Source organism: Macrobrachium nipponense, chromosome 18 (assembly GCF_015104395.2).
Source record: "Macrobrachium nipponense isolate FS-2020 chromosome 18, ASM1510439v2, whole genome shotgun sequence".
Classification (NCBI taxonomy): Eukaryota; Metazoa; Arthropoda; class Malacostraca; order Decapoda; family Palaemonidae; genus Macrobrachium; species Macrobrachium nipponense.
The window spans coordinates 23168298-23193297 of record NC_087211.1 but is presented as its reverse complement, the minus strand read 5'-3'; the positions used below and the strand labels follow the sequence as shown (position 1 = coordinate 23193297).

At 37.8% G+C, this 25000-nt stretch overlaps 1 protein-coding gene across 1 annotated transcript in view; it reads right to left on the bottom strand.

The window, feature by feature from the left end:
- Window positions 1-25000, bottom strand: part of LOC135196923 (protein eyes shut-like) — an 88263-nt gene that overhangs the window by 35050 nt on the left and 28213 nt on the right. Inside the window, exons 2-5 of the mRNA XM_064223760.1 lie at window positions 23442-23573; window positions 22671-22819; window positions 20102-20215; window positions 18554-18685 (exon numbers count right to left, since the gene is read on the bottom strand). Of these exons, the coding sequence (XP_064079830.1) occupies window positions 18554-18685; window positions 20102-20215; window positions 22671-22819; window positions 23442-23566 (520 nt within the window). The 5' untranslated portion in view covers window positions 23567-23573. The remainder of the gene's footprint in view (window positions 1-18553; window positions 18686-20101; window positions 20216-22670; window positions 22820-23441; window positions 23574-25000) is intronic.

The following is a 25000-nucleotide window of genomic DNA, read 5'->3' as shown; positions in this document are numbered from 1 at the left end:
TTACATACCAAAAATTCATATCTCTGTGAAAAATTAGAAAATGTTAACATAGTATCAAACAATGGATTAGTTTGCTCAGAGGTTAACTCTTTACTTACCAAAAAGCCTGTTAACTTATTGGATTTCTTGGCCTATACCTTACTTAGGTTACCAATAAAAATTATTCTTGAATTTATTTGTCATTGTCGTAAAAATGGTCGATCACATCTCATAAGAAATTTCTATGAACGAGGATGGGATGGTCATAGGTAATCCGTTGTCCCTTACTGTAGTCAAATACATTTATGTATTTTTTTTTTTTTTTTTTTTTTTTATTAAGACGAGGCTGAGTCTTTCCATTGGGTCCTTCTCAAACGGTTTGGTAAAGGCAGGGAAAGATGTCCTCGGAATTCTCTTCGGGAATTTTGACCGGGAGAGTTTTCCTGGCACCACCCAATCCTTGGTCTCTTACATAAAATTTCTTTCATAAATGTTGTGATCGTTAGACTACTCAACAAAGTAAAATGTTTCATTTATAACTCTAAGAGCGTACTTAGACTATGGGTTTACTGGAGAAGATAAAATGACTAACATGTGTTGTCCTAAATCATTTTAGGAATTTATATAAATACAGCTCAGGAAGCCATCTAGAACGTCCATCCAGAGAAAAGAGTTAATAAAAAACGCTCATTTTTAAAAAAAAGTTTTTTCAAGTTCTTCATTTAAGAAATATAATACAAGGATAGCGTTTAAATATTGTATAGTAGCATGCTAGAAAACATTCTAAGAAAAAGAAGCCTACAAACAGTATTAATATAACAGACAACATCCCATTTTAAAAAGATCATTTCTTTTTCTTGATAGAATAAATAGAATACAGAATTTAGTCTAAAGACCAAGTGCTGGGAGCTATGAGGTCATTCGGCACTGAAACGAAATTCACAGTAAAAATGTTTGAAAGGTGTAAATAGAGGAAAACCTCGCAGGATAAAAAAAAAAGAAAAAAAAGAAATTAAGAGAGGGTGGAAAGTAAGATAGAAGAAACAGAATAATGAACGGAGGTGCAGTAAAAGGAATGAAAGGGATTGCAGCTAGGGGACGAAGAGATGCTGCAAAGAACCTTAAGTAATGCCTGCAGTGCACAGCATGAGGTGCACTGACGGCATTGCTACCCTACGGGGTCTTTTATTTGATGGAATAGACATGAAAATCGAACAGCATACAAATGCAGTCTCCGAAGTTCTTAGAAATCACGTCTTGTCTAAACACCGACAAAACTTTGCCCTTAGAATTGAACTGCAAAGATCAATGCAATTGTAGGCGTTAATGCCTTCACACAGAGAGGCGTCCTTGAAACGATGTTCATTATCTGTACAGAACAACGAAGTTTGACTTAAGCCCTGGTCTTCTTGATGATGTTCGTCTCCTCAAGCCTATTTATCTGAGGCTATTTCACGTCCCGTAGAAGGCATCCCTGGTCTGGTATCAATTTCATGTATCTCAGTATCTCTTTAACTGCGAGTCTGACACAGTCAGCAAGACCAGAATACCAGTTCCAATCAAGTCTTCATTTTTCTTTTCATGGCTTAACACACATTCTGTAACATTGCCTGCTAACTCTCGTATTTTTAAAACACACACACACACATATATATATATCTATCTATGCTATATATATATATAGATAGATATATATGTGTGTGTGCGTGTGTGTGTGTAATGTATATACTATATACTTACATACATACAAATATGTATATATATATCCATATAACACACACACACAACACATATACACGTATATATATATATATATATATATATATATATATAATAATATATATATATATAATAATATATATATATATATATATATATATATATAAACATATTTGTATGTATGTATACATATATATATGCATGCATATACATTTATATACATACGTATATATATATATATATATATATATATATATTAATATAATATATATATAAGTATCTATGTAAGTATATATGCATTAAATATCTCTCTGCCTCTCTCTGTTCCGGAGTTAACGTCACTGACGAAAACTATCTTTGTAATCGATCGGTGTACTATGGGGCAGAGAAGGCCAATTTACTCTGGTCCCGATTAATGCACAGCGCTGGACCCTAATCGTTCACCTACCTTTTAGTCCTTCGTTTCATTATGGAATTTCTTTCCCCTACAGTCCTACTGTCTTCGATGTTATCGTTATTAATCTTTCGTTAGATTCATTCTATCTATCTAATGATGTATCGATCTATCTATTTATCTATCTATAGGGTAAGGACGACACAGGAACGTTAGATAAAACCTCACTGCGCCATGTGCGGTATTTTTGTGTCTGGTAGTTGGTCTATTGTTGTGGTGTACCGCCAAGGTGAAAGGCAGCAATTAGCAATCCCATCTCAAAATAAAAATAGACAAATATCACCTTAAATGACACCTGCAAGTCTGCCTAACATTCGATTTCGAAAATAAAGTAGCCACCAGACACCATACATTCTCAGTTTTTAAACATCTTCATTCAATTCCGAAATGTACTTTTGCTCTGTATAAACCATCGCTTGTAAATTCTTTTCTCTTCAGCTACTGGAACCAGATCGGTCTAGTGCACTGTCCAGAGAGGAAGCCGGGCGCGGCTTGCCCTTCTGTTCCTCTAAGGAGGTCACCCTCCCTGTTATTTTGACAGGTACAGAGAATGTAGGTGAGAGGCGTGACGGAAGAAATTAAATTTTATTGCCATACCGGTTCGGGAATCCAGTACTGTCCAGTTTAACGAGGTCTAAGCATAGAGTCCGCCCCAGAAAATCTGCTTCCTCCAATAAAATACTTGGTAGATAACCAAATGTGGTTTATCCAAACAGAGTAAGATTCTTCTTGTTCATTGCAGAGTTGCATCTTTGTTAGAAAGAAGGAAAAATATGACTGAAGCACCAATAGGTCATTCAACACTGAAATGGAAATTGACAGTAAAAGGTTTGAAAGGAGTAACAGGAGGAAAACCTCGCAGTTGCCCTATGAAGCAAGTGTGAGAGGTGGGTGGAAAGTAAGATGAAGAAAAAGCATATGAAGGAGGTACAGTAAAAGGAACGAAAGTGGTTGCAGCTAGTGACCGAGGGCACGTTGCAAAGAACCTTAAGTAATGCCTACGGTGTACCGCGTTAGGTCCACTGACGGCACTAACCTCCTACGGGGCTTGCAACCATCAGGCTCCCGATGATTTCTTATGATGAAAAAAGGAATAGATATGTTACCACAAGTACCAATAAATAATCCTTGAACACAGATTACAGTTTCCTATCTGTCTGTCTGTCGGTCTCTCTTTGATGTGTGTAACTACTTATCGCTATCTCTTCCTATCTCTTCCACTGAAAATAACCGGCCGCTATCGTCGTTGCATCCTGTTCACTCCACACAAAGACAACTCAGCTACGCAAGGGACCTAAAGATTGCATGAGCATTTCTTTCAACACTAAAGAATTGCCGACAGATTACCCACCCCAATTCCTTCTCAGTGTTACGAACGAGTTCCTCCTCTCTCCGCTAATTCAGGAGCAGGAAAAATATCGCGTATACGCTTTCCAGTTAGGCCGCAGGAGAGGAGAGACAGATCTTCTTGAAATAAACAGAGGGATGTGATGATGATGTTTGTGTGTATACATACATACATACATGCATAAATACATATTTATTACGCACACACATATATACATCATAAAGTACTACTTTTCCCTAACGGGTTGTGGCTCCCGAAAAAGAACCCAGACAGCTGTCTGTGACGTATTCGTAATTTAACTCCTAAATCGTGGATAAACACCACTGCGTTAATTAAGACCTCTGCAGAATCAGCTGCTTCCTTCACCTGCACAGAAGGTCATCAGTAGTGTGTCGAACCCTCCTACTTACACGACTCGATTCAACCTTTCCCGCTTCCTTGACATTAAGTCGCTCCTTCACAGTACTCTGTCACACATCATCTTTCCAGCTATTTCTAGGGACGCTGAAAAGACCTTTAAAGTAATGCCTAAAGTGCACAGATTGAGGTGCACTGACAGCACTAACCGGTCTCTTCTACGGAGATCCTCCTTATAAAGCCTGCCTCATCTTTTTGGTTCGCATTACCTCATTAATCTATTCTTACTATTATTTACAATTATATTGCTCCCTTCGCAAACACCTTCAAATTCTCTCTCTCTCTCTCTCTCTCTCTCTCTCTCTCTCTCTCTATATATATATATATATATATATATATATATATATATATATATAATACATATATATATGTACGTATATATATGTATGGTATGTGTATATATATACATATATATAATATATATATATATATATATATATATTATACATAATATATATATATATATATACTATATATATATATATATATATATAGAGAGAGAGAGAGAGAGGAGAAGAGAGCGAGAGAGAGAGAGAGAGAGAGAGAGAGTTTTTTAATCAATCCCTATGAGGATCCACATCTGCCTGTCGAAGATGTAGGAGGCTTTGGGAGTCATCTTTAAAAGGTGCAAATACTCAAAATACACAAGAAAGACGGAAAGGTCTCCGGGGCAAATGAATCCTTTCGTGGAAGGGAGTTAGTCATCAAATCTAAAAGGTCACAGTATGATACTCTTCGTCTGGCTCTTAGTGCTTATTCCATAATCACGATTTGTTGTTTGACATATCGAAAAACGGGGAATCTCTCTCTCTCTTTATATATATATATATATATATATGTATATATATATAATATTAATATATATATATATATATATCTATATATATATATATATATATATATATATATATATATATATATATATATATATATATATGTGTGTGTGTGTGTGTTTGTGTATAAAACATCTCTCTTCATTTGTACGCATTTTGCACTTAGAGTCACGACTCCTATAATATTGCATTGCTGATTGTCCGTAAGTAATTTTGGGATAATGTTGCTATAGTAGATTCACATCAACTGTGCATTTGATGTCTAGGCCAATCCTCTACGACGCTCCTGATTGCCTGTTGATAAATCAATCACAGGGCTGGAAACTCTCAGTCTCTCGAGAGAGTTCACATAGGCAGGATGTGCGTTCCACCTCTCCTGAGGGGTACTTGAAATACGTATCCCTCGGGAGAGGTGGATTATAGACCCTACCCATGTGAACTCCCTCGAGAGACTGAGAGTTTCCAGCCCTGTGATTGGATTATCAACAGCCAATCAGGAGCGTCGTTAGGGACTGGCCTAGGCATCAAATGCACGGTTGATGTGAATCTACTATAGCTTCATCCCCAGCAAGTCAGCAAAAGCACAATGAATTGTGTCTGAAGCCTGAAGAGGAAACCCAGGAACTTTGTAGACTTACCCCAGTGTATTTAAAGTCTCTGACTATCAATTACTTAGCTGCCTTTGTTTGGTCTGTATGTTCTAAGTTTTCACTGATAAAAGGCGGCGGAGAAAGCGGAAAAGCAACCACCTGAGCGTCTCAAAGACTTGATGAAACTGCAAAATGATAAACTGATCCTGCATGGTCGACCTGCATCAAAATGAGTTTCCTTGGAATTAAATATAAAAAATCTGGGGAGCAGATTTCCTCCTCAGCGGTAAAGCTCTCAAGGTGTAGCAGGCCTTCGATATCGATCAGTGAAACTAACAAAGAGGTTGTAGAGAAAATTGTGCTGAACGTTGGAAGAATGACACGGAGTCAGATCAACGACTCCGGGCAGCAAATTCCCGAGATGCTTACCAGTATTGCACCAGCCCGCCTTTTTTGCCACGCTCCTAGGTTAGGTTAGGTGAGGTTGGGTTAGGTTAGGTTAGTTCGACGAAATTATCCACGGGTCATTTGGGTGTGGGAAACGTAATGGGATTATTTTCAAGATTCTACGGATCGTTTTTAATGGAGTTATTGCGTTCCGCTATTTTCAGGGAAGGTCGCGATACTCTTGTCATGGCGCCGTAAAGGAATCCACCCTTCAAGACATTATTCGCGAAGCAGACTGTGTGGTCGCTGGGTGCGGAGAAGAACCTGCTATGCCATGCTCAGAGGAGATTCTTATGATGGATGATGTCAGCAATGGAAGAACAGTAGAACAAGGAAAGTTAAGCCTTTTTTGAGAACAGCTGATGTCTGATATACGAATTCAACACGAAGATGAGATATGTCAAAATAGTCAGTCCACAGTGTCCTGTGGACTATATTGATACACACACACACACACACACACACACACACACACACACATATATATATATATATATATATATATATATATATATATATATATATGTAAATAATTCATATGTATATATACACATAAGAAATATATATATATATATATATATATATATATATATATATATATATATATATATATATATACGTATATATATCCTCTCTGTGCCTGAGAAACTAGTAAAAGTAAAGTTGAGAAAGAGAACATGAATGACGGGATGCGACCTTTGTGAAGACGGAATCAGGAGGATTTTCGTCTATACTTCTACTCACTGTTTATAATTGATCTTTTCGCTCTTTAGAACTGCTTGTTCTTAGTGTTCGCAGGCTCTAACTTGCAAGCGTCCATTTTTCTTTGCTTTCGATAATTCTCATTTATTTGTAATGCTTTCATTTTTTTTTTTTTGTAATCTTTAGTTTTCATCGTTTCGTTTCCTTCTTTCCGTTTGCGCTCCTGCGACTGTTGCTGCTACTATTACAGCTACTGCTGCTGCTGCTTCTTCAACTACTAATACAGTTCTGTATACTTAATGCCACTGGTAATGACACTAATAATAATGGTAATACAAAATTTTTTCCTAATGTCATTTACATTTTTATCACCCAAAGGCCATGTAAAAGCTATATTTTTGCAATACCCAAAATAAGTCGGAGCATTTACAAATGTAAAAATCTGAGAGAATATAAATGAGAATGATAACAGCCAAATCAAACCCGAATCACCGGCCGTACAGATATGGAAAAGAAGAAGGAGCACCAAAGGTTGCGCATCGCATTCTTCCTCTTCTTCCCCTGGATTTCGGAGACTACGAGGCAGCACCGCACCTTAATTGATCCTCTACGTGTAATGGCTAGATAGCATCACGCCATCTCAATTTGGCGTGTTCGGGCTAATTACGAGGCAGACCCATTACAGAGGGAGAACACAGCGACAGCGTAGAAGGAACACGCAGCATTTCACCAGTAAAGATGGCCGATACACATACGCACAGAGGCCACGCTGCTTACCCACATACATAGCTCTAAACCCTTCTCTCTTGCACGTGCGTGTACTCCCGTAATAATCTGTATTCCAGGTCACGCATCACATCGCATCACAACATGTTTGTCAAGTTTGAAAAGATAAACAAACACGAGTCGAGGAACATTCCCCGGAGGCTACAGCCCGCCAGTCATATAAACCCCACGCTTGGGTCTGGCGTCTTTGTACGCATTCACTTTTTTACTCTTTTTGGAATCTAAGTTTAAAGTTTATCGCTAAAATTGGTGATTTTTATGCGTCACAGTTTTCACTTATCTTTAAAAAGAATTAGGAATTTGCTTAAACACCCACCCATTACCTATGTTTTTAGTGAAGAAAAAAACCACGTCCAACGGCAGTGAAGTTACTGAATGTTCCGAGAAATGAAAGCCTCGTCCAATGGCAGCGAAGTTACTGAATATTCCCAGAAATGCCACGCTTATAACATTTGTCTGGAAACTGTAACAAGTACGGTGAACGTTGTTGGTCTTAAACCTCCTTGTTTCTGATGTTACATTATGAGCTTTGTATGTTGCTCACATGCGGCATAACGTCACAAGACCGACACTTGTTACGAAATGTTCTTCATGAAAGCTTGCCGCAGATGAAGGCTCTCAACGGAATGACGAAAAGAATAATGTGGAAGGGTGAAAGGAAAATATTGAAGCGCGTGTTCAACTGACATAAAATCAGATGCAAGGAGAAAAAGTAAGAAACCAAATTTGAAGGGTTTGTTTAAGATTACCCCGGTGGTCTCTCACATCGTCCGTGCATCTGTGCGGAGAGCAACATCTATAAAATTACTTTTATAACTTAAAATTTTTTTACAAATGGGTTATTAAACATATCACTTCTTAATAAAGTTAACAGTAATTATCTAACAAAGCGTATCATACCCGGTTCGTTTAATCTATGTTTAGAGTTTCTTCACAATGAATTTTGCTGGTTTAGATCTCGGTTAACTCTGTCTTTCTTTGATAAATGGAATAATAACAAAGTACTCTCTCAGGAATGCAATGTGAAATTTAGGTAATTCAGCGCTGGAAGGTAAACTGACAATCAGAATGTTTGAAAGGATGCCACAGTAGGGAAACCTCGCAGTTGCACCACGAAACAATTGATAGCAGAGAGTGGAAAGTAAGTTGAAAGAGAATGTGACCCTAAGTTCAGTAACAGGAATGGAAGGGGTTGCAGGCAGCTAGGGGCCGAAGAGACACTGCAAAGCACCTTAAGTAATGCCTACAGAACATCGCGTGATGTGTACTGACGGCACTACCCCTCTACGGAGTACACTCTCAGGAGAACTCCATTAATTTTGATTCGGCCTTTTAAAAAAATCGAGATTTCTTTACGAGCACTGATCTAAAAGCATACCTAGTATACATGAGCTACGAAAACTTTTTCAATTTACCGAAATATTTCTTTCTTTTGCTTCGGGAGCATCTTCGAATCACTTCTGTAAATTACAGAGCCAAGAACACCTTAATTACTGCGATAAACAACACCATACCAACACTGACATCAGTAAGTGAACGCAATACTAAGTTAAAGAGAACTTGTTTTGGTGAACAAGCACATTCACCAACTATAAGACCAGAAATAATTTGGCGAACAGCAAGAAGAAGACGTATGGCAACGCATCAGGTCACTCCAAAGAGAGGAAATAGGAGTCAAAATCGCGATTAAGAAATTAATCTTTTTTTTAATATATAGCCTGAATGTAGACTGTAACAAGCAGCATAAAAGCACTCTGAGAGCGCATACTTCCGGAAATATAAAACTGCTTAAAGCACATTATCTTAACTAAGCAGAAACGGTGGTTTTCGGAATCCAAACGAGACGTTACAGAATAAGAGGCAACAAACCTAACGGCAGAAATAGTCATTCAATTCGGTGGCCAAAATCCACGGCGATGGCGCTCAGACTTTCGGTTATTGCGGACGCAATGAAATAGAGGTTGATCAATCCAGATCCCAAAACGTTTCTTCTCCTCCATCCAAAGTTACATCAAGGCCTCTTCGAAAATCTAATCAATTCTGCCAGTGACGACGCTCTCCTTTCCTCAAATTTTCGTGAAATTCCACGCGTACCTTTCTACTTCATCCTGCTAACAAGGAGACATATAAGCAAATAAAAAATATGGAATGAAAAACTTGACCTTTTGGATGAAGCTAATGACGCCACAAAAAAGAAAGTTTCTATAAACCTAAATAAAACTTAAGTCTTTTTTACTTTAAATATAATGTCTTTTTCTATGTGTCCATACAGGAATATTAGAAATGACAAGGACTGTACATCTTATAGAAGGCAAACGGGTTACTACGCCTTATATATATCACATAAAAATCCCATAGCTTGATTGATAACCAGACTAGAAATTCACTTGTGTATATTTCCCAAAGAAACCTCTATTTTAAAACCACCACTTAATCATCTCAAGGTTACCCTTATTTTTATAAGAATATCCTGAAAGATTGAAAACATTTGATCGAAGTTGGTATTTGCACCCAGAGGTGAAAATAACAATGCGTTATTTGCACCCGAGATTTAAGATACGAGTTAGGTAGCTGTTGTCTGATGCTAGTAGCTAAAAAAAGTCCTTTGATCATATTTTCCTTACTTCTCTCTTCAGTTAATGACATGATTAACCAGTTAGCCTCTTAGAGATACTGTGTGTCATGGAAGGGAATAGTCTTTAGTTATTTGCACTCGATAGTTAAGAGAAAAGTCAGATAGCTTTATACTTATGCAGTTCACCTCTTTAAGATAGCTACTGCCTATTATCGAATAGAATACTTTCATTATCGGAAGTAAGTCCTTCCAAATCATAAATGGTCAGTTTTCAGTTAACTTTCGAAGAGGATTGATATCATGGCTGGACTGAAACAGACCGATTGCTCTGACATCTTCAAAGAAGTTTTCCCAGTCATCACCTTTGGTTCTTTTGCAGAATTAGAGCAACAATTCAATGACTTCAAGAGAGTGGGAGCGTCTATCGAGTAAAAAGATCATGCAGCGCAGCAACGAGGCATGCAATTAGAATGGTTAGAAACGCTAATCCACATTGTTAGTGCTTGGGAAAGGAACGAAAAAATTGAAGTATGTTCCCCTTATCAAAAATTAGCGGCAGAGTTTGCTACTGGGAATCCTGACCTCCCGTCATCACCAAAGAATGAACATGACCCCCATTCATCAGTATTTGGCACAAGTTCATCAGAAGAACCTCTGCCTGTCCAAGATGAGACCCTCACCATCTCTCAACAAATGAGAAAAATGAACGCTCATCTCCCTGTTGTCAAGTGTCGAGGTCGACCGAAGAAATAAAAAACAACAGGGCGATTTCATTCAAATTCTAGAAAACAGAAGGCCAGCAGCAGAGTAAAACATCAGCAAGGATTTAGTCAAATGTGCAAATAACGCAATGGTATTTGCACCCGGAGATCTGAACCACGTCTCGACATGGTTCAGATATCCGGGTGCAAATGCCATTGCGTTATTGGCGCCCCCGGGTTGAAATATCCACGGCCAAATTTTATTTAGGAAGATGGGCTTTTCTTTATTTTTTTTTTTATTTTTTTTATTTTTTTTTTATTTTTTTTTTTGGAGGGGAGGGGCCGCATTCAGACAATTTATGATTCAGCGAATTTCCGACAAAAAGTTCCCTTCTACACCTGATCTTCACAAAATAATGGATCATGACGATCTAGTTAAAATAACCTTGTTATACCCAATACACTCCATCATGTAAAGGCAACCAACCAATCCCAGTCCCGAAATAACAAATCAAAGGTCAGGCAAATAAAGCTACTCCAGCAACTAGTAGTATTCGTGACGAGGCCGCTATTTTGGGCTCCACACTTTTCGTATCCTTAAATTGTCATCAGTGGAATTATACAGGAATCATGTTTTTGTCAGTTGTTATACCTGGGTAGGTTCAGAAGGATCATCGTCTCTCTCTCTCTCTCTCTCTCTCTCTCTCTCTCTCTCTCTCTCTCTCTCTCTAGAAAGTTGATCGTTGGCGTAGATCGATATCCACTCGGCTCAATTTACTTACCTCAAATCTCTCTCTCTCTCTCTCTCTCTCTCTCTCTCTCTCTCTAGAAAGAAGTTGATCGTTGAAGTTGATCGATATCCACTCGGCTCAATTTACTTCTCTCTCTCTCTCTCTCTCTAGAAAGTTAATCGTTGATGTTGATCGATATCCACTCGGCTTAACTTACTTTCCTCAAATCTCTCTCTCTTGCTCTCTCTCGCTCTCTCTCATTTCTTCGGGTGCTTCAATTACCGCTTCCCCTTTCATAGGTCAGATATAAATAAACAAAATCGGCAGACTATCACACTTTGGACCACGCGCCAACAATTATGCTTCGTTTTTTCCCTTATCGTCTTTTGACTCCAGCTCCCACTAACCGAGTCTTCGTTTCTGGTCTGAAATGTATTGGTATTTACAAGAAGAGCCCCATACAAGTAAATATTAAACAGCTTCCATATCTTATGAAAGTCATATTCACATGATAAATACCGTTTCTATTTAGGAAGAAGGGTTTTCTTTAACTCGTGCACTCTTAAATAAAAGGCTCCTTGATGGTGTATGCACATACTGATTCATGCAAAAACTTACTTGTTTGGAATTAGTGACGATTGACATCAATTTATATATATATATATATATATATATATATATATATATATATATATGTGTGTGTGTGTGTGTGTGTGTGTGTGTGTGTGTGTGTGTTTGTTATATAATGTCGCAAAAGATGGAGCAAGCTAATAACAAACAGCGACCCCATAAAAAGATGGGAAAAAGCTGAAGATAAAAAGAAGATATATTCAATGCATGTATACATATAAATTCACATATATGTATAATATTTGTGCTTTTGTGTGTGTAAAGAGATCTGAAACCCTTTTGAAAATACATCAGAACCTACAGTTTGCTTTCCGTCCTGTAAAAGCAAGCATAAATTTTCTTCCACCCGTGCAGGGAATACAAAATTACCGGGTATTTTCGTGATTGCACATTATTCTTGTAAAAGTTTCAAAATATGATCAAAATGCCGTAAGTATCCTGATATACGACACAATAACAACTGCGACTGGCAACAGTTATTTTATAATCCGTTTATCTCTGTCGTGGTTGAAGTTTTATGTTCTTCAGTTTGCGCGAGCGAGTCGATCTTCTATAGTAGATTCACATCAACCGTGCATTTGATGTCTAGGCCAGTCAGTCCCTTACGACGCTCCTGATTGGCTGTTGATAAGCCAATCACAGGGCTGGAAACTCTCGGTCTCTCGAGAGAGTTCACATAGGTAGGATCTATGTTCCGCTTCTCCTGAGGGACACGTCTTTCAGGAGAGGTGGAACATACATCCTACCTATGGGAACTCTCTCGAGAGACTGACAGTTTCCAGCCCTGTGATTGGCTTATCAACAGCCAATCAGGAGCGTCGTAAGGGACTGACTGGCCTAGACATCAAATGCACGGTTGATGTGAATCTACTATAGTAAGTCTTTGATGTAAGATCCATGTTAAAAATGATTTATTACAGATATTCAGTTTTCCTCTCGAAATCCAGTCCCTAGAAATCCATATTTACACTTAGTTCTCCCTTTTCCAAGACATCAGTTATGTCAGCAAATCAGCATTCGGTCCAATTTCTAGTTTGACGATTGTTGTCATTTTTGTCTCCCGAAAGTCTTCATTAGCGTCTTAGTTTCTATTGGCGTATCTTATGAAAAATCGTTAAACGGAAATAAATATACAGATGGATATCCATCAACTGCATTTAAAAATAATAAATGCATAAACTAGCTCACCTCTCTCTCTCTCTCTTGTTTTTATTTTAGGGAAAACTAGAAAGGCTGATTCGTAAAAGAAAGAATCATTGTTTTTAAAAAATCTGCCATGTCTTGCATGTGCTTTTATGAGCGTGTCTGGGAGCTTTTATTCAAAGATTATGTGTGGTTTTGCGTAATTCTCTCTCTCTCTCTCTCACTGAATGCAATTGCAAAATTATTCGCAAGATTTTGCATTTGACGCGAGCCATCTATTTATTTAACTGTCTCTCTTGCTTTCTTCTCCTTTCCCTTCATCTCTTCTCTCTGGTTGTTCTTCCCAGTCATGAGCCGCACGTTCATGCACGCAACCACTATCCATTCGCGGATTTAGTAATCAATGGCGAGACGGGGTTGACATAACAGGCTTATTGTTCTACTTTATATCGTCGGCGCGATCATCCGTTTCCTTCTGAGCTCACCCCTTCCACTTCCTCCTTACTCCCTCCTCTCCCCCCAAACCACTGTAATCAAGAAGTGTGGGGGAGGGGGGAGGTGGTAGGCGAACGGCTTTTAATCTCCGTCAAGGCGTATGTTCGTTTTCTTGCGGATCAGTCTTCAGTCCTGATTATAGCTCGGAGGAAGTCGAATAGGTATACTGTTAAGCTGTGCGCTGCTAGTTGGGTACGAAATTCTTTCATTATATATTGGAGCTTTTAGTATTGCAAGTGGTTTGATATCTGTTTTAGAAATTCTGTATACGTATATTCATACATACAAAAGCAACGAATGTGAAAGGGAATAGGACAACGCCAAGGCTTGAAGTCTTGTTTTAGTTCCTTTTCTTCTTCTTGGATACAAATACAACCTGTAAAGGGCATTCCCCAGAAAATAAGGGATAAAGAAGTATGAAGATGAAAGCGAGATTTTGTTAACTGATTATGAAACCCTTCGGCCTAGGTTCTTCAACAAACAGACTGAACGGAATTGGGGACAGTGATGCTGTTTTTTCTTCACAACATTGGCTTTTAGCAGTGTTACCATATGCAGTTCTTCTGATTTCTTTTTTTTATATAATTTAATGGTTAGAATGCGTATTTTCCGATGTAAAATTATTTTCCGTGATGTTAGAAAACTACACGTCACTAGCTTAATATAAAGTATTTTTGACGAAGAAAAATAAAGAATTTTCATAAATTTCATTTGTATAAATAAGCAGGATATGTTTTATATCATTATTTTCATAATAAAACATAAAAAAGGCAAAGTGAAGAATTTTTTTCTTCAGTGCCGTGGCCTGTGGTCGGAAAAGCCACGGAGGGTTGCCAGATGTCACCAGAAAGCCACACTAATAGACGAAATTCCTCAAAACGGAAACCCTGATTGGGGAAACCCGTGAGGTGAAGAGCTTCAGATTCTGACGCGCAGAATGAAAGAACTGTTGAGAGTGATTGATTTAGGAGTCTGTGGTATCAATACAACATCAGGGGAAAATTGACTTTCGAGAAATACCTATTGGCCAAGGACACTGCACCGCCTTAACTGGTCAAGAGTTCTAGCATTGCTTTCAACAATACAGATGGAGAATGTTAAAGGTCTGCTTACAGTACATCAAAAACGAGAGGGAAAAACACTGATGGTGAAAAGACAACAAACTTTTGATTTTACTGAATAAAGAAAAGTCAGGCTTAATCAGATTTTATATCTTGGCTACTTAAGAGAAGAAGTCAGTCTACCTTACATCTGGAGGAGCTGCTCGAAGAAGCAGCATGTGCACCAACTTCACAATGCCTTTCATGCAATTCTTTCAAGATCCGTCACTGTTAATCCAACATTCTTCCTTTGATATATGTGAGGAGCTGAGTGCTTGTATTTTCGTAGCTGCCGTGAATACGCGAGAAATTTTATGAAGGGATACAGATATGCAGTTTGTCTTTGGAACTTGAAACCTGAACTACCAACGACAATAATTTCATTAACAACGATATCAGCGGTGGTGGAATATCATTTCTATACACCGCGAAAAGGCTTGGAATTTTCATTGCTAAACACTGCCAAAGTCCCTGAAAAGTCCATGGCTAGAAACTGCCAAAGACTCTGACATTTTCTCTGCCAGAAACTGACAAAGACCCTAAAATTTTCACTATGAATCACTGCCAATGTTCGTGGAATTTAATATCTGAGCACTGTCAGGAACCCTGGAAATTTCTTTGTTAGACACTTTCAAATGCTTTCAATTTCCATAGTTAGACATTACTAAACCCCGGCACTTTAGTCGCTGGAAACTGCCAAAGATCCAGAAATCTTGACTGCGAAATTTAGCTGACGATGATTAAAAGAAAATATCCCGAGTTGTTCGAAGTACTTCCCTCTTCCAGGAGCATAGTTCGCAGGGCCGGATTAAAGGGAGGGCAACAGGGGCTATAGCCCTAGGGCCCCCACAAAAATGGGCCCCCAAAGAAAGAGGTGATTTCTATGACCCTTTAGCTATACATTTTATCACTTTTTGCGTTTTCATTTTCTTTTTACCACCTTAGTGACCTTTTGTTTTCTGTTATCTTTTCATTTTCAATCCCCTCTTTTTAATTTCTTTCCTCACTTTATCTTGTATTTTCTTTCCCTTAAATAAATAAGAAACGTATTGGTAAAGATATATGACTTTGTCCATTTTATCTATTATTCTATTAGACCACTAGTTAGGCTAATAGAACTATTGTACTGACAATTGTTTAGAAGTTTAAAATTACATAAATTGAAAGGAGTAACTGCTATTTTCATTATGAAAGCAGAAGGAGAGTCAGAAGTAGTCTCTTTAATGAAAGTTGAAAATTCGTAAGAAAGACACGGTCAGCTTACGCTATGCGTAGTGCTTTTGTTTATTGTTATTTCTTGTTGTCTTGTCAGTCGAGTCCGACATTTGGTGCCGTAAATCCAGTGATTACAAAGGCGTGTGAAGTTGAATTTTATTTTGTGAAATTGTATCGGATAACAATAACGTTCTTTGTCCTGTTTGGTGTCCACGCTTACTCTGGTGTTTCAAAGTAAGTTATATAGAATTTCGCTTATCTAATTAACTTACTTTGGCAGTCTTTTGGGGTTTGCAGTAACATTATCGTAGGCTAATAGCCTACTGGAATTTTTTTAGCATAGCCTACTCTATTTCGATTAATTATGATGTTGTATGTGAGCGCTTTGGATTCCTCAATCGCCTAGAAGGTATGGATGCTAGTCTTGTGAGTATATGCAAAGGTGACCTAGAGCCCAGTCTCAACGATGAACTCGCTCATTTTGTTGAAAATGTAAAACTCGACAGATAAGACAATGAAAAAATTCCAAAAGAACTTTACTTCTACAAAATTCTCCTCGACAGTGGCTTACAGGCAAATTTTCGTAATGTTGAGAATCTATTTAGTATTAATGGTGTCCAATTGTAGTGGTGAAAGATCATTTTCCAAGATGAAAATAAAAAACCGACTGAGGACGTCAATGAGCCAGAGTCGTCTTTCATGGTTGGCTATAATGAGTATTGAAAGTGATATTCTTCGGGAAATAGATTTTCAGACAATAATTACAACTCTTGCCTGTCAGAAAGTACGTAAACCTGCTCTGTTCCTATAAATTAGTTAAATAATGATAATGTAGAAGCTTCCTTGGTGTTTCCTTAACTACGGTACTTCCTATATGTGTTGACTATATATTCTATAATACCTACTTAATCTGAATACTAAGAGTTCCTCATTTTTTGCCAATAATAGTCCTCAGTATAACCCAGAATTGCTCAGGTGGAAAATGCTCACTGTACTCGCCCCTCCACCTCACTAAAAAAAAAAAATTATAATAATATTAATAAGAAAATAAAATACAATAAATAAATCAACTGGGTATAGTGCCCCCACAAATGATGTGCCCCGGGGCCCCCACTGCTGTGGATCCGGCCATGATAGTTCGTAATCTCTGAATTATGTGGAGCACAAAGACGCTTTCATTTCATCGTCGCAGTTTTCCTTCTCTTTTCTTTCTTTCTTTCGCCCTTTCTTTCTTCTTCCTTCAGCTTCTACTTCGTCTTTGCTGTAAAACCGCGGCGACTATTTCCCTCAACCCCATCAACAGAGTCATAAAAATCGTTTTTCGTGACCGTAAGCAAGAAGCTCCCCTCGCCTTAAATTTTCGTCTAACCTTAAAATTTATTAAGAGAACCCCCTCTCTCTCTCTCTCTCTCTCTCTCTCTCTCTCTCTCTCTAGTGGAAGGAAAAGTACTAAAACCTCATAATGAAAGAGGTTCCAGCGTCTAAATTTCATAGCAATAATGAACAAAATCTAAAATAATGGTTGCATGCGTGCCTAAAGTTTTCATAATTATCATGCAATAGTTCTGGCGCTTTCAACTTTTTTTTTTTTCATTTCCTGTAATGGTTATCATCAGCGCCGCTGTTTTGGTTGAGTACATTTCCGTTAACAGCTTTTACTCGCAATATGTAGTAAAGCTGATGTATTCAGTATTGTCTGGTTTGATTTTGTGTAGATAAATGAATTACTTTGTGTTTTGTTTTTTCTCCATTACTTTTCAAAGAATTGAGGATTTGGTTCGTGATCTCTTTCATTTTCGTGTTTCTCAAAGTTTTTCCTCTGAAAAATGTTTGTCTTCACAGCTTTCCGTCGTATTTTGTTATGTCTCTATTATTTTACATGAATTTTAGCTATGCTCATCATATCACAGCTGGATTTAAGTTTGAATCCCTAGTTTTCGTCTGTAGTCTACGTTTTATTCTATAAAAACTTTCAAAGTTGCCATACAAGAGACTGATGCCTGCCACTATCTACAATCCATAGCCTTTGAAACGGACCTCTTTGTCTGGAGGCCCATCCTAGCACGAAATTTTACTTTTCATCATAGACGCAATAAACGTCAACGTTTACGACCTTCGAAGAAGTCGCTTTCGTCGTGTCTCTGTCAGTTTGCTTTGCATGACGAGCGACAAACCAGAAAATAATTGGAATGTTCCGCTTCTCACGGACTCCACACAGATGCCACTTGACTTGTTGCCCTGCCTGGCGTTGCGCTCAGGCTACCGCTGGAAAAGACTGGATAAATGGATCACAGTCACAAGATATTTTGATACACGAACGCATGCAAGCACAAAAGCACACATATGCATATATACGTAGGTGCGTGTGTGTGTGTGTGTGTGTGTGTGTGGAGAGAGAGAGAGAGAGAGAGAGAGAGAGAGAGAGAGAGAGAAATGAGCTGCTATACAAATAAAGTATAAGATAAGTTCTTTGCGGGGAAATTTGACTTATTTGTATCGAATTCGTTTCATGCTCTATATAAATTTAATGCTCTAACCTTATTCCCAGAGATTCCAGATGAAAACCCCAAATGAGATGGCTATATCCCATACAATGAGATTCCCGTTCAGCTGAAGAAACTCACCTGTTACCTACTGTATACGTAAAGTCTCCTCTCAGCCGAAAGGGGCAAGGCAGAGCGAACGTACCTGGCGGGCAGAGGCAGTGATAGGAGAGGCCGGGTCCATCAATACATTTCCCTCCGTTCTGACACTTGGGAGCCTCCTCGAAGTATAGCCCTGTGTTGTTGCACACGCTTATGTCTATTTCGCAGTTATCTCCTGTGAATGATATCATAAAGGGGTATATTAATGACGACAACAACAGCGGCAAAATCAGCAACAATGATGATAGTGGTAATAAGAGAACAGTTTATTGTAAAATTTTGTGGCACTATACTCATTTTCGTTGACCTCGCAACTATAGCATGCATGTAGAACCCTTTTTGAGCTTGACATAGTTATGACAAGGTGTAAAGAAAGACAAAGGACAGTCGATGAAAAGAGACAAATCTCAGCAAAAGAAGAAAGCAACAGATTCGCCTCTTGAAAGAACTCGGAGTAAACAGGAAAAGAAAGAGAAGTTCGGGTCATTGACATCAATGGAAAAAAAATAATGCAGAGGACATAACACCAGACTGTTGACCTCGAATCTGGATAAGTGGGTTAGAAACTCAGCGGGCATTTTGGGTTCCCTTCCATGGCGAGGAATAACGTAGTCTTCTCAAACTGACCGAGAAAATATCAGAAGAGAGAAAATGGCAGTCACCTTAATTAAGGTGGAAGAAAGACCATTTTCAGCTGAGAAGTAGAATTAAATCATTGAAGACAAAACGAGAAACACTAAACCAAAGGGGGATTAAACAGTCAAAACTATCGCGTATATCTAAGATGAAAAAAGTAATTTATATTGAAAACGAGCTCCTCACAAATTGTGGTGTGAGATCTATCTACAACAAGCTGAAACGGCTGGCTGTCAATTATTTGATATATAAGGTCAATTCATCTTTATTAAACAAAGTTTAATTCTTCAATGGAGACTTCATTTGGGTACTTGATATGGATAGTTAAGGGGGAGTTAAAAGTAAACTTTATAAGAAAGTTAGAAAAACCAAAAGCGATATCCCGACGAACAGACAACCCAAATTCTTAAATTATTTACTCAAATCGTAGGCGTATGTATGCTAGAAAATACCGAATGTCTTAATCTCATTCAACTGGTACATGGAAATTTTCGTAGAAGTCATCAGATAGGAATAATGACTGAGAGTATAAACTGGCCGTTTGCCGTCTGTTTTGAAAATATAACGATGAGAGGAAAGAAACGACGATATACAATGAAGCCTTTGTTGCGATGACTGTGTTCTCCAGCAGAATTCGTGTAACCCAGGAAATTAAGGAAATTGCTGTATTTATACGCAATCATAAATCTGGATTAGAGACTGGTGATCCACACTTTATCAGTAGCGCAGTGGAGAGAGAGAGAGAGGAGAGAGAGGAAGGAGGAAGGAAGGCAGAAGGAGAGAGAGCGAGAGAGGGAGCGAGAGGTAGAGAGAGAGAGAGAGAGAGAGAAAGTATACTGAATTTGCGCATGAGGTGATTTCACAGGTAGCGATTGCCTGCAGAACTCTTGATATAAAATGAAACTGAATGGATTCATTCATGAGCTAGAGAGTTGGCCACACAAAGCCATCTTACCTGAGTACCCAAGAGGACACACACATAAGTAATGATCCAGCAGGTCTTCGCAAGTACCGTTGTTTTGACAGGGGTTGCTTAGACACTCGTTTATCTCGCTCTCGCAGTATTCTCCTGCAAAAACGACAGAAGAAAAATGATGCATTTAAGGAGCAGTTAAGAAATGATTGAAATGATTGCCTATTTTAATAACGGACCTCTCTGTGGCCGCATTGACGTGAGGTGAAGCAACTCCCTGACTTGAAAAGGAATGCCTATCCCAAAACCCTATAACTGAATGACGAAACTACTTCCCCCTAATAGAGTGTACGTAGATCCTACATAGACAAGAATAATCATTCTTCTACATTAGCCGTTTAAAATTCCTACACAGAAAGCTCACCAGCATAGTGTTGAACACCCCTACAAACTTTGCGCCACTCCACCTGCCTGGATGTTGACGTTCCTCCTTTCCCAGACTTCTTTAACATTATTTACCTATCCCCCTTCCAGGTTTTTCACCTTCCCGTTCCGCTTGGGGCTTCTGAACTGCTTATTCTTTCATCTCCCATTCCTTCCACACGACAGAGCCATCTCATACCATCCTCCTTCTACTTATCTCCGCATTTTTCGCCATTTTGATTCTTTTTGCAGTATTACATAACCATTTCTATAGATTTCACCTCCTTTCCTCAATCACAGTCGAATCCCCACTTCACTTATGTTGAGGAGAGTTAGTTGAACAACTCTCTCATAATTTCCAACCTTGGCATCACTCCAAATTTTTTCCCATTCCCTATGGACACATTCTGCTTTGATTCTTGCTGTCTGTATGTGTATATATATATATATATATATATATATATATATATATATATATATATATATATATATATATATATATATGTATATATATATGTATGTGTGTGTGTATGTGTGATATATATATATATATATATATATATATATATATATATATATATATAAATATATATATATATATATATATATATATATATATATATATATATATATATATATATATATATATTCACAGAAATCAATGAGAAAACACGAGTGCGTTTCATGTCGCGGGAAGATACACATAAATCAGAAGGAATAAGACCCATGTCATACATCAGGGAATAAAAAAGCATAATCTTCCGTCATCACATAATGTACATGTATGAAAAGACATGGATTCCGTACGGAATTACAACAAATCAGGTATTTTTTCTTACCTCTAATCTTTTCTGAAAATACTTGAACTGTATTAGTTAGGGTAGATAACTTTTTAGACGAATTTCATATCCATGTATGTAAATATGTATGTATGTGTATATGTATGTACGTATGTATACATGTATTAGATTTGCAATTTATGAGGTATATGTGTTTATGTATGTATGCATGTATTAGATTTGCAATTTATGAGGTATATGTGTTTATGTATGTATGCATGTATTAGATTTGCAATTTATGGGGTATATGTTTATATGTATGTATGTATGCTTGTATTAGATTTGCAATTTATGAGGTATAATCATTAGAAAAAAATCTCAACATTTTAGCAAAATGAAAAACCTCTTTACAAACAGGTTTCTGTAGCATTCAGTGGGTTATGAAGTTATATTACTCTAATGCTAATCCTAGAAATGGTCAAAAGTAACCTTTCATTCCACACAAATAAAAGCACTGTTATCTGTCAACTTCTGACAAAAGCCCCTGAACCTGGGTAACCCAGCGTCTCTATCACATTAAAGGAAAGAACATAGGGACCAGGAATAACGTAATTACCGAGGAGTGTACGTGGAAGAGCGCCACGGGTAATCAGAGCACCTACCCCTCATCATACACACACACACAATGCGTCAAAGAAATCCTCCCTAACGCCATGACGTGATGTAATCTAAGGGATCCGCACGCCATATTTAACCACAAGAATATGAGGCCCGGTTGGTCATTTGCATAGCGCGTTTGTTATCTGCTTAGAGCATTATTATGTTGGGTCCATTTTAGCCCGGAAGGACTGCTTGCTCGGAATAATAAAAGGTGCAACACAACTGGCATGACTATAGGCTATGAAATTCTAAAATTAGTGCATCATCATCGACCTGGCGCGAACTCTATGCCTTTAAAACACATGCAACAGCGTCATAATCTAATTTGCTTGTCACAAACCTATGCTTTCCTAGTAATCAAGAGTGTACGAGTCAATTTTCCTAAATACACACACGCTGCCACGGAAGTTATTTGCTCATTAAACAGCAAACCTGATTCTGTTAGCTGAGAGCAAGCCAAGTCACTCAATACAAGTCTTTACGAAGTTCAATGAAAAAGTTAATTTTTTAGTAACTGAATACAATTCTTTACGAAGTTCAAAGAAGAAATGATATTTTAGTCATTAAATACAAGTCTTTACGAATTTGATAATTTCTAGTGACTTAATACAAGTATTTACGAAGTTCAATGAAGAAGTGATTTTTTTTTTATTAACTATAAACAAGTTTTGAAGGAGTTCAATGAAGAGGTGATTTTTTTTTATTAACTATAAACAAGATTTGAAGTTCAATGAAGAAGTGAATTTTACCTGTGTACCCTGGGGCGCAGAGGCAAGACAGGTCAGCCACGAGGTCAACACAGGTGGCTCCATTCATGCAAGGAGCGGACCAGCATTCGTCCCAGTTGGTTTGGCACTGCATCCCTGTGTAGCCGTCGATGCAAAAACACGAGAAGGAGCTGCCAAGAGGATCCAGAAGAAAGGGATTATTGAGGCCGTCGGAGAAATCGCAAATCTCGTTATAAAGTACAACACTCACATGCAAACAAAATATTGTCGGGTTATCAGGTCTGGTAGGTGTAATATACTATACATATTTCATCAGGAAACGTGTCAACGCTGTAATTCACTCTGACAAAGATTCCTCGCAGTTCCGACCTTATAAAAACCAACAGTAAGTTTGATCTAATACACAGGTTATTCTTTCCCAGCATAATTTTAAATCATACAAAACTAAACGAAGGTATATTAACAAAAACAAAAACCTTCCTGCAAATTTTTAATATTCAACAACCTACGGTCAACATAGCGATAATGATAACGTCAGAATGTGGAAAACTGTGATATGATTACAAATATCTGCCCAAAGGCGAAAAGATTTTTTAGAATCTCAGAATTGTTGTAATAGGCCCCAGCAAACATTTAAGATAAAAAACAAATTGTGAATTAAGAAAACTATATATATATATATATATATATATATATATATATATATATATATAATATATATATATATGTGTGTGTGTGTGTGTGTGTGTGTGTGTGTGTGTGTGTGTTTCGATAACAGCATCGTGTTCTTACCTATTGAGATGATCTATACAGATGCCATTGTGGCAGGGATTGCTCACACAGGAAAATCCGGCCTGCACGTGCCTCACCATCATCACCAAAGTCATCACTGTCCCCAGAGTCCCTTTCGTCACCATGCTGCACCTGTTCAGAAAGAGTATGAGAGAGTTCAATGGGAGAAGGAATATAGAAGTTAAGCCAAAGACCAAGCACTGGGACTTATAAGGTCATTCAGCGCTCGAAGGGAAATTGACAGTAAGGATTGAAAGGTATAACAGGAGGAAAACCTCGCAGTTGCACTTGGAAACAATTGTTTGAGAGGGTAGAAAGTCTGATGGGAGATAGATAATATGAACGGAGGTACAGTAAAATGAATGAAAGAGCTTGTAGCTAGGGGAAGAAAGGAACGCTGCAAAGACCCTTAAGTAATGCTTAGAGTGCACCACGTGAAGAGCACTGACGGCACTAGCAACCTACGGAAAGAGGAAAATATATCGAAAAGTTGTTATGGGAAAAGGAAATGAAAGTTCTCGTCATTTTAGGAATGACACAAACAGATTTGTTTAGTGTTTAGAGTTCCACACACATCGAGAGATAAACAGCAACATTGACGGTTGCGCTGTGTATCAAGCTGAAATAGTTAAGTTTGTGTTTTATTATTTAGCATTCAAGTTGTCAAGTGATGAATGTTTTATTTTATTTTTCCTTGCTTTGACGCAAAACTATTTCATTTCCTAATCTCAAACTTCAATCTCCTTTTACAAGTTCGAAAGCTTATACCTTCAGCGCATAACCAATGTCTCCGGTGTTACGTGCAGATGAAAATTACTATTTTCGTAGTCTATAGATTATCTTCGTGAGCCATATTTAAATGTCGCTTTTCATTCCTCACAAGGGCAAATCCCGAACTGCGACAGTCTTACATCATCTCCCGTGGTTTAACAACATGAAAAATGGTCAGACAATTGTAATGTGAGAACCGGTGACATTGTTTAGGGTGAACGCAAGGATCCCTTGCGTGCGTCAGTAAAAGCTTCTTAAGGTCTAACGAAATCAATTCACGCGGTAATGGAACACATTAAAGAGAGATCTGGGCCAGTGGACGGAGCGGGGCTCTCCTCATACAAGCGGCTCCTTAATGGAAACGTTCCTTGCGTTCGATAATGAGAACTGCCAGATTTGCAGATAACATTATTCGGTGCACACACACACGTGAGTATAACATACACAAATACGCGCGCGCGCGCGAATATATATATAGTATATATGTGTATGCATCTCTCTCTCCCCTCTCACTCTCTCATATATATATATATATATATATATATATATTATATATATATATTATAATATATATATAATTATATATTCACTAATCACAAAACTACCAAAAAAAATTTAATACGCATAGAAAACCACTGTCGCACCGAATTTCATTGTATTAGACGAACAAAATTATATATATATATATATATATATATATATATATATATATATATATATATATATATAATATAAGACATTTATGCGAAATTAATATCTTAATATCTACAATGAACTGTTTCCATTGC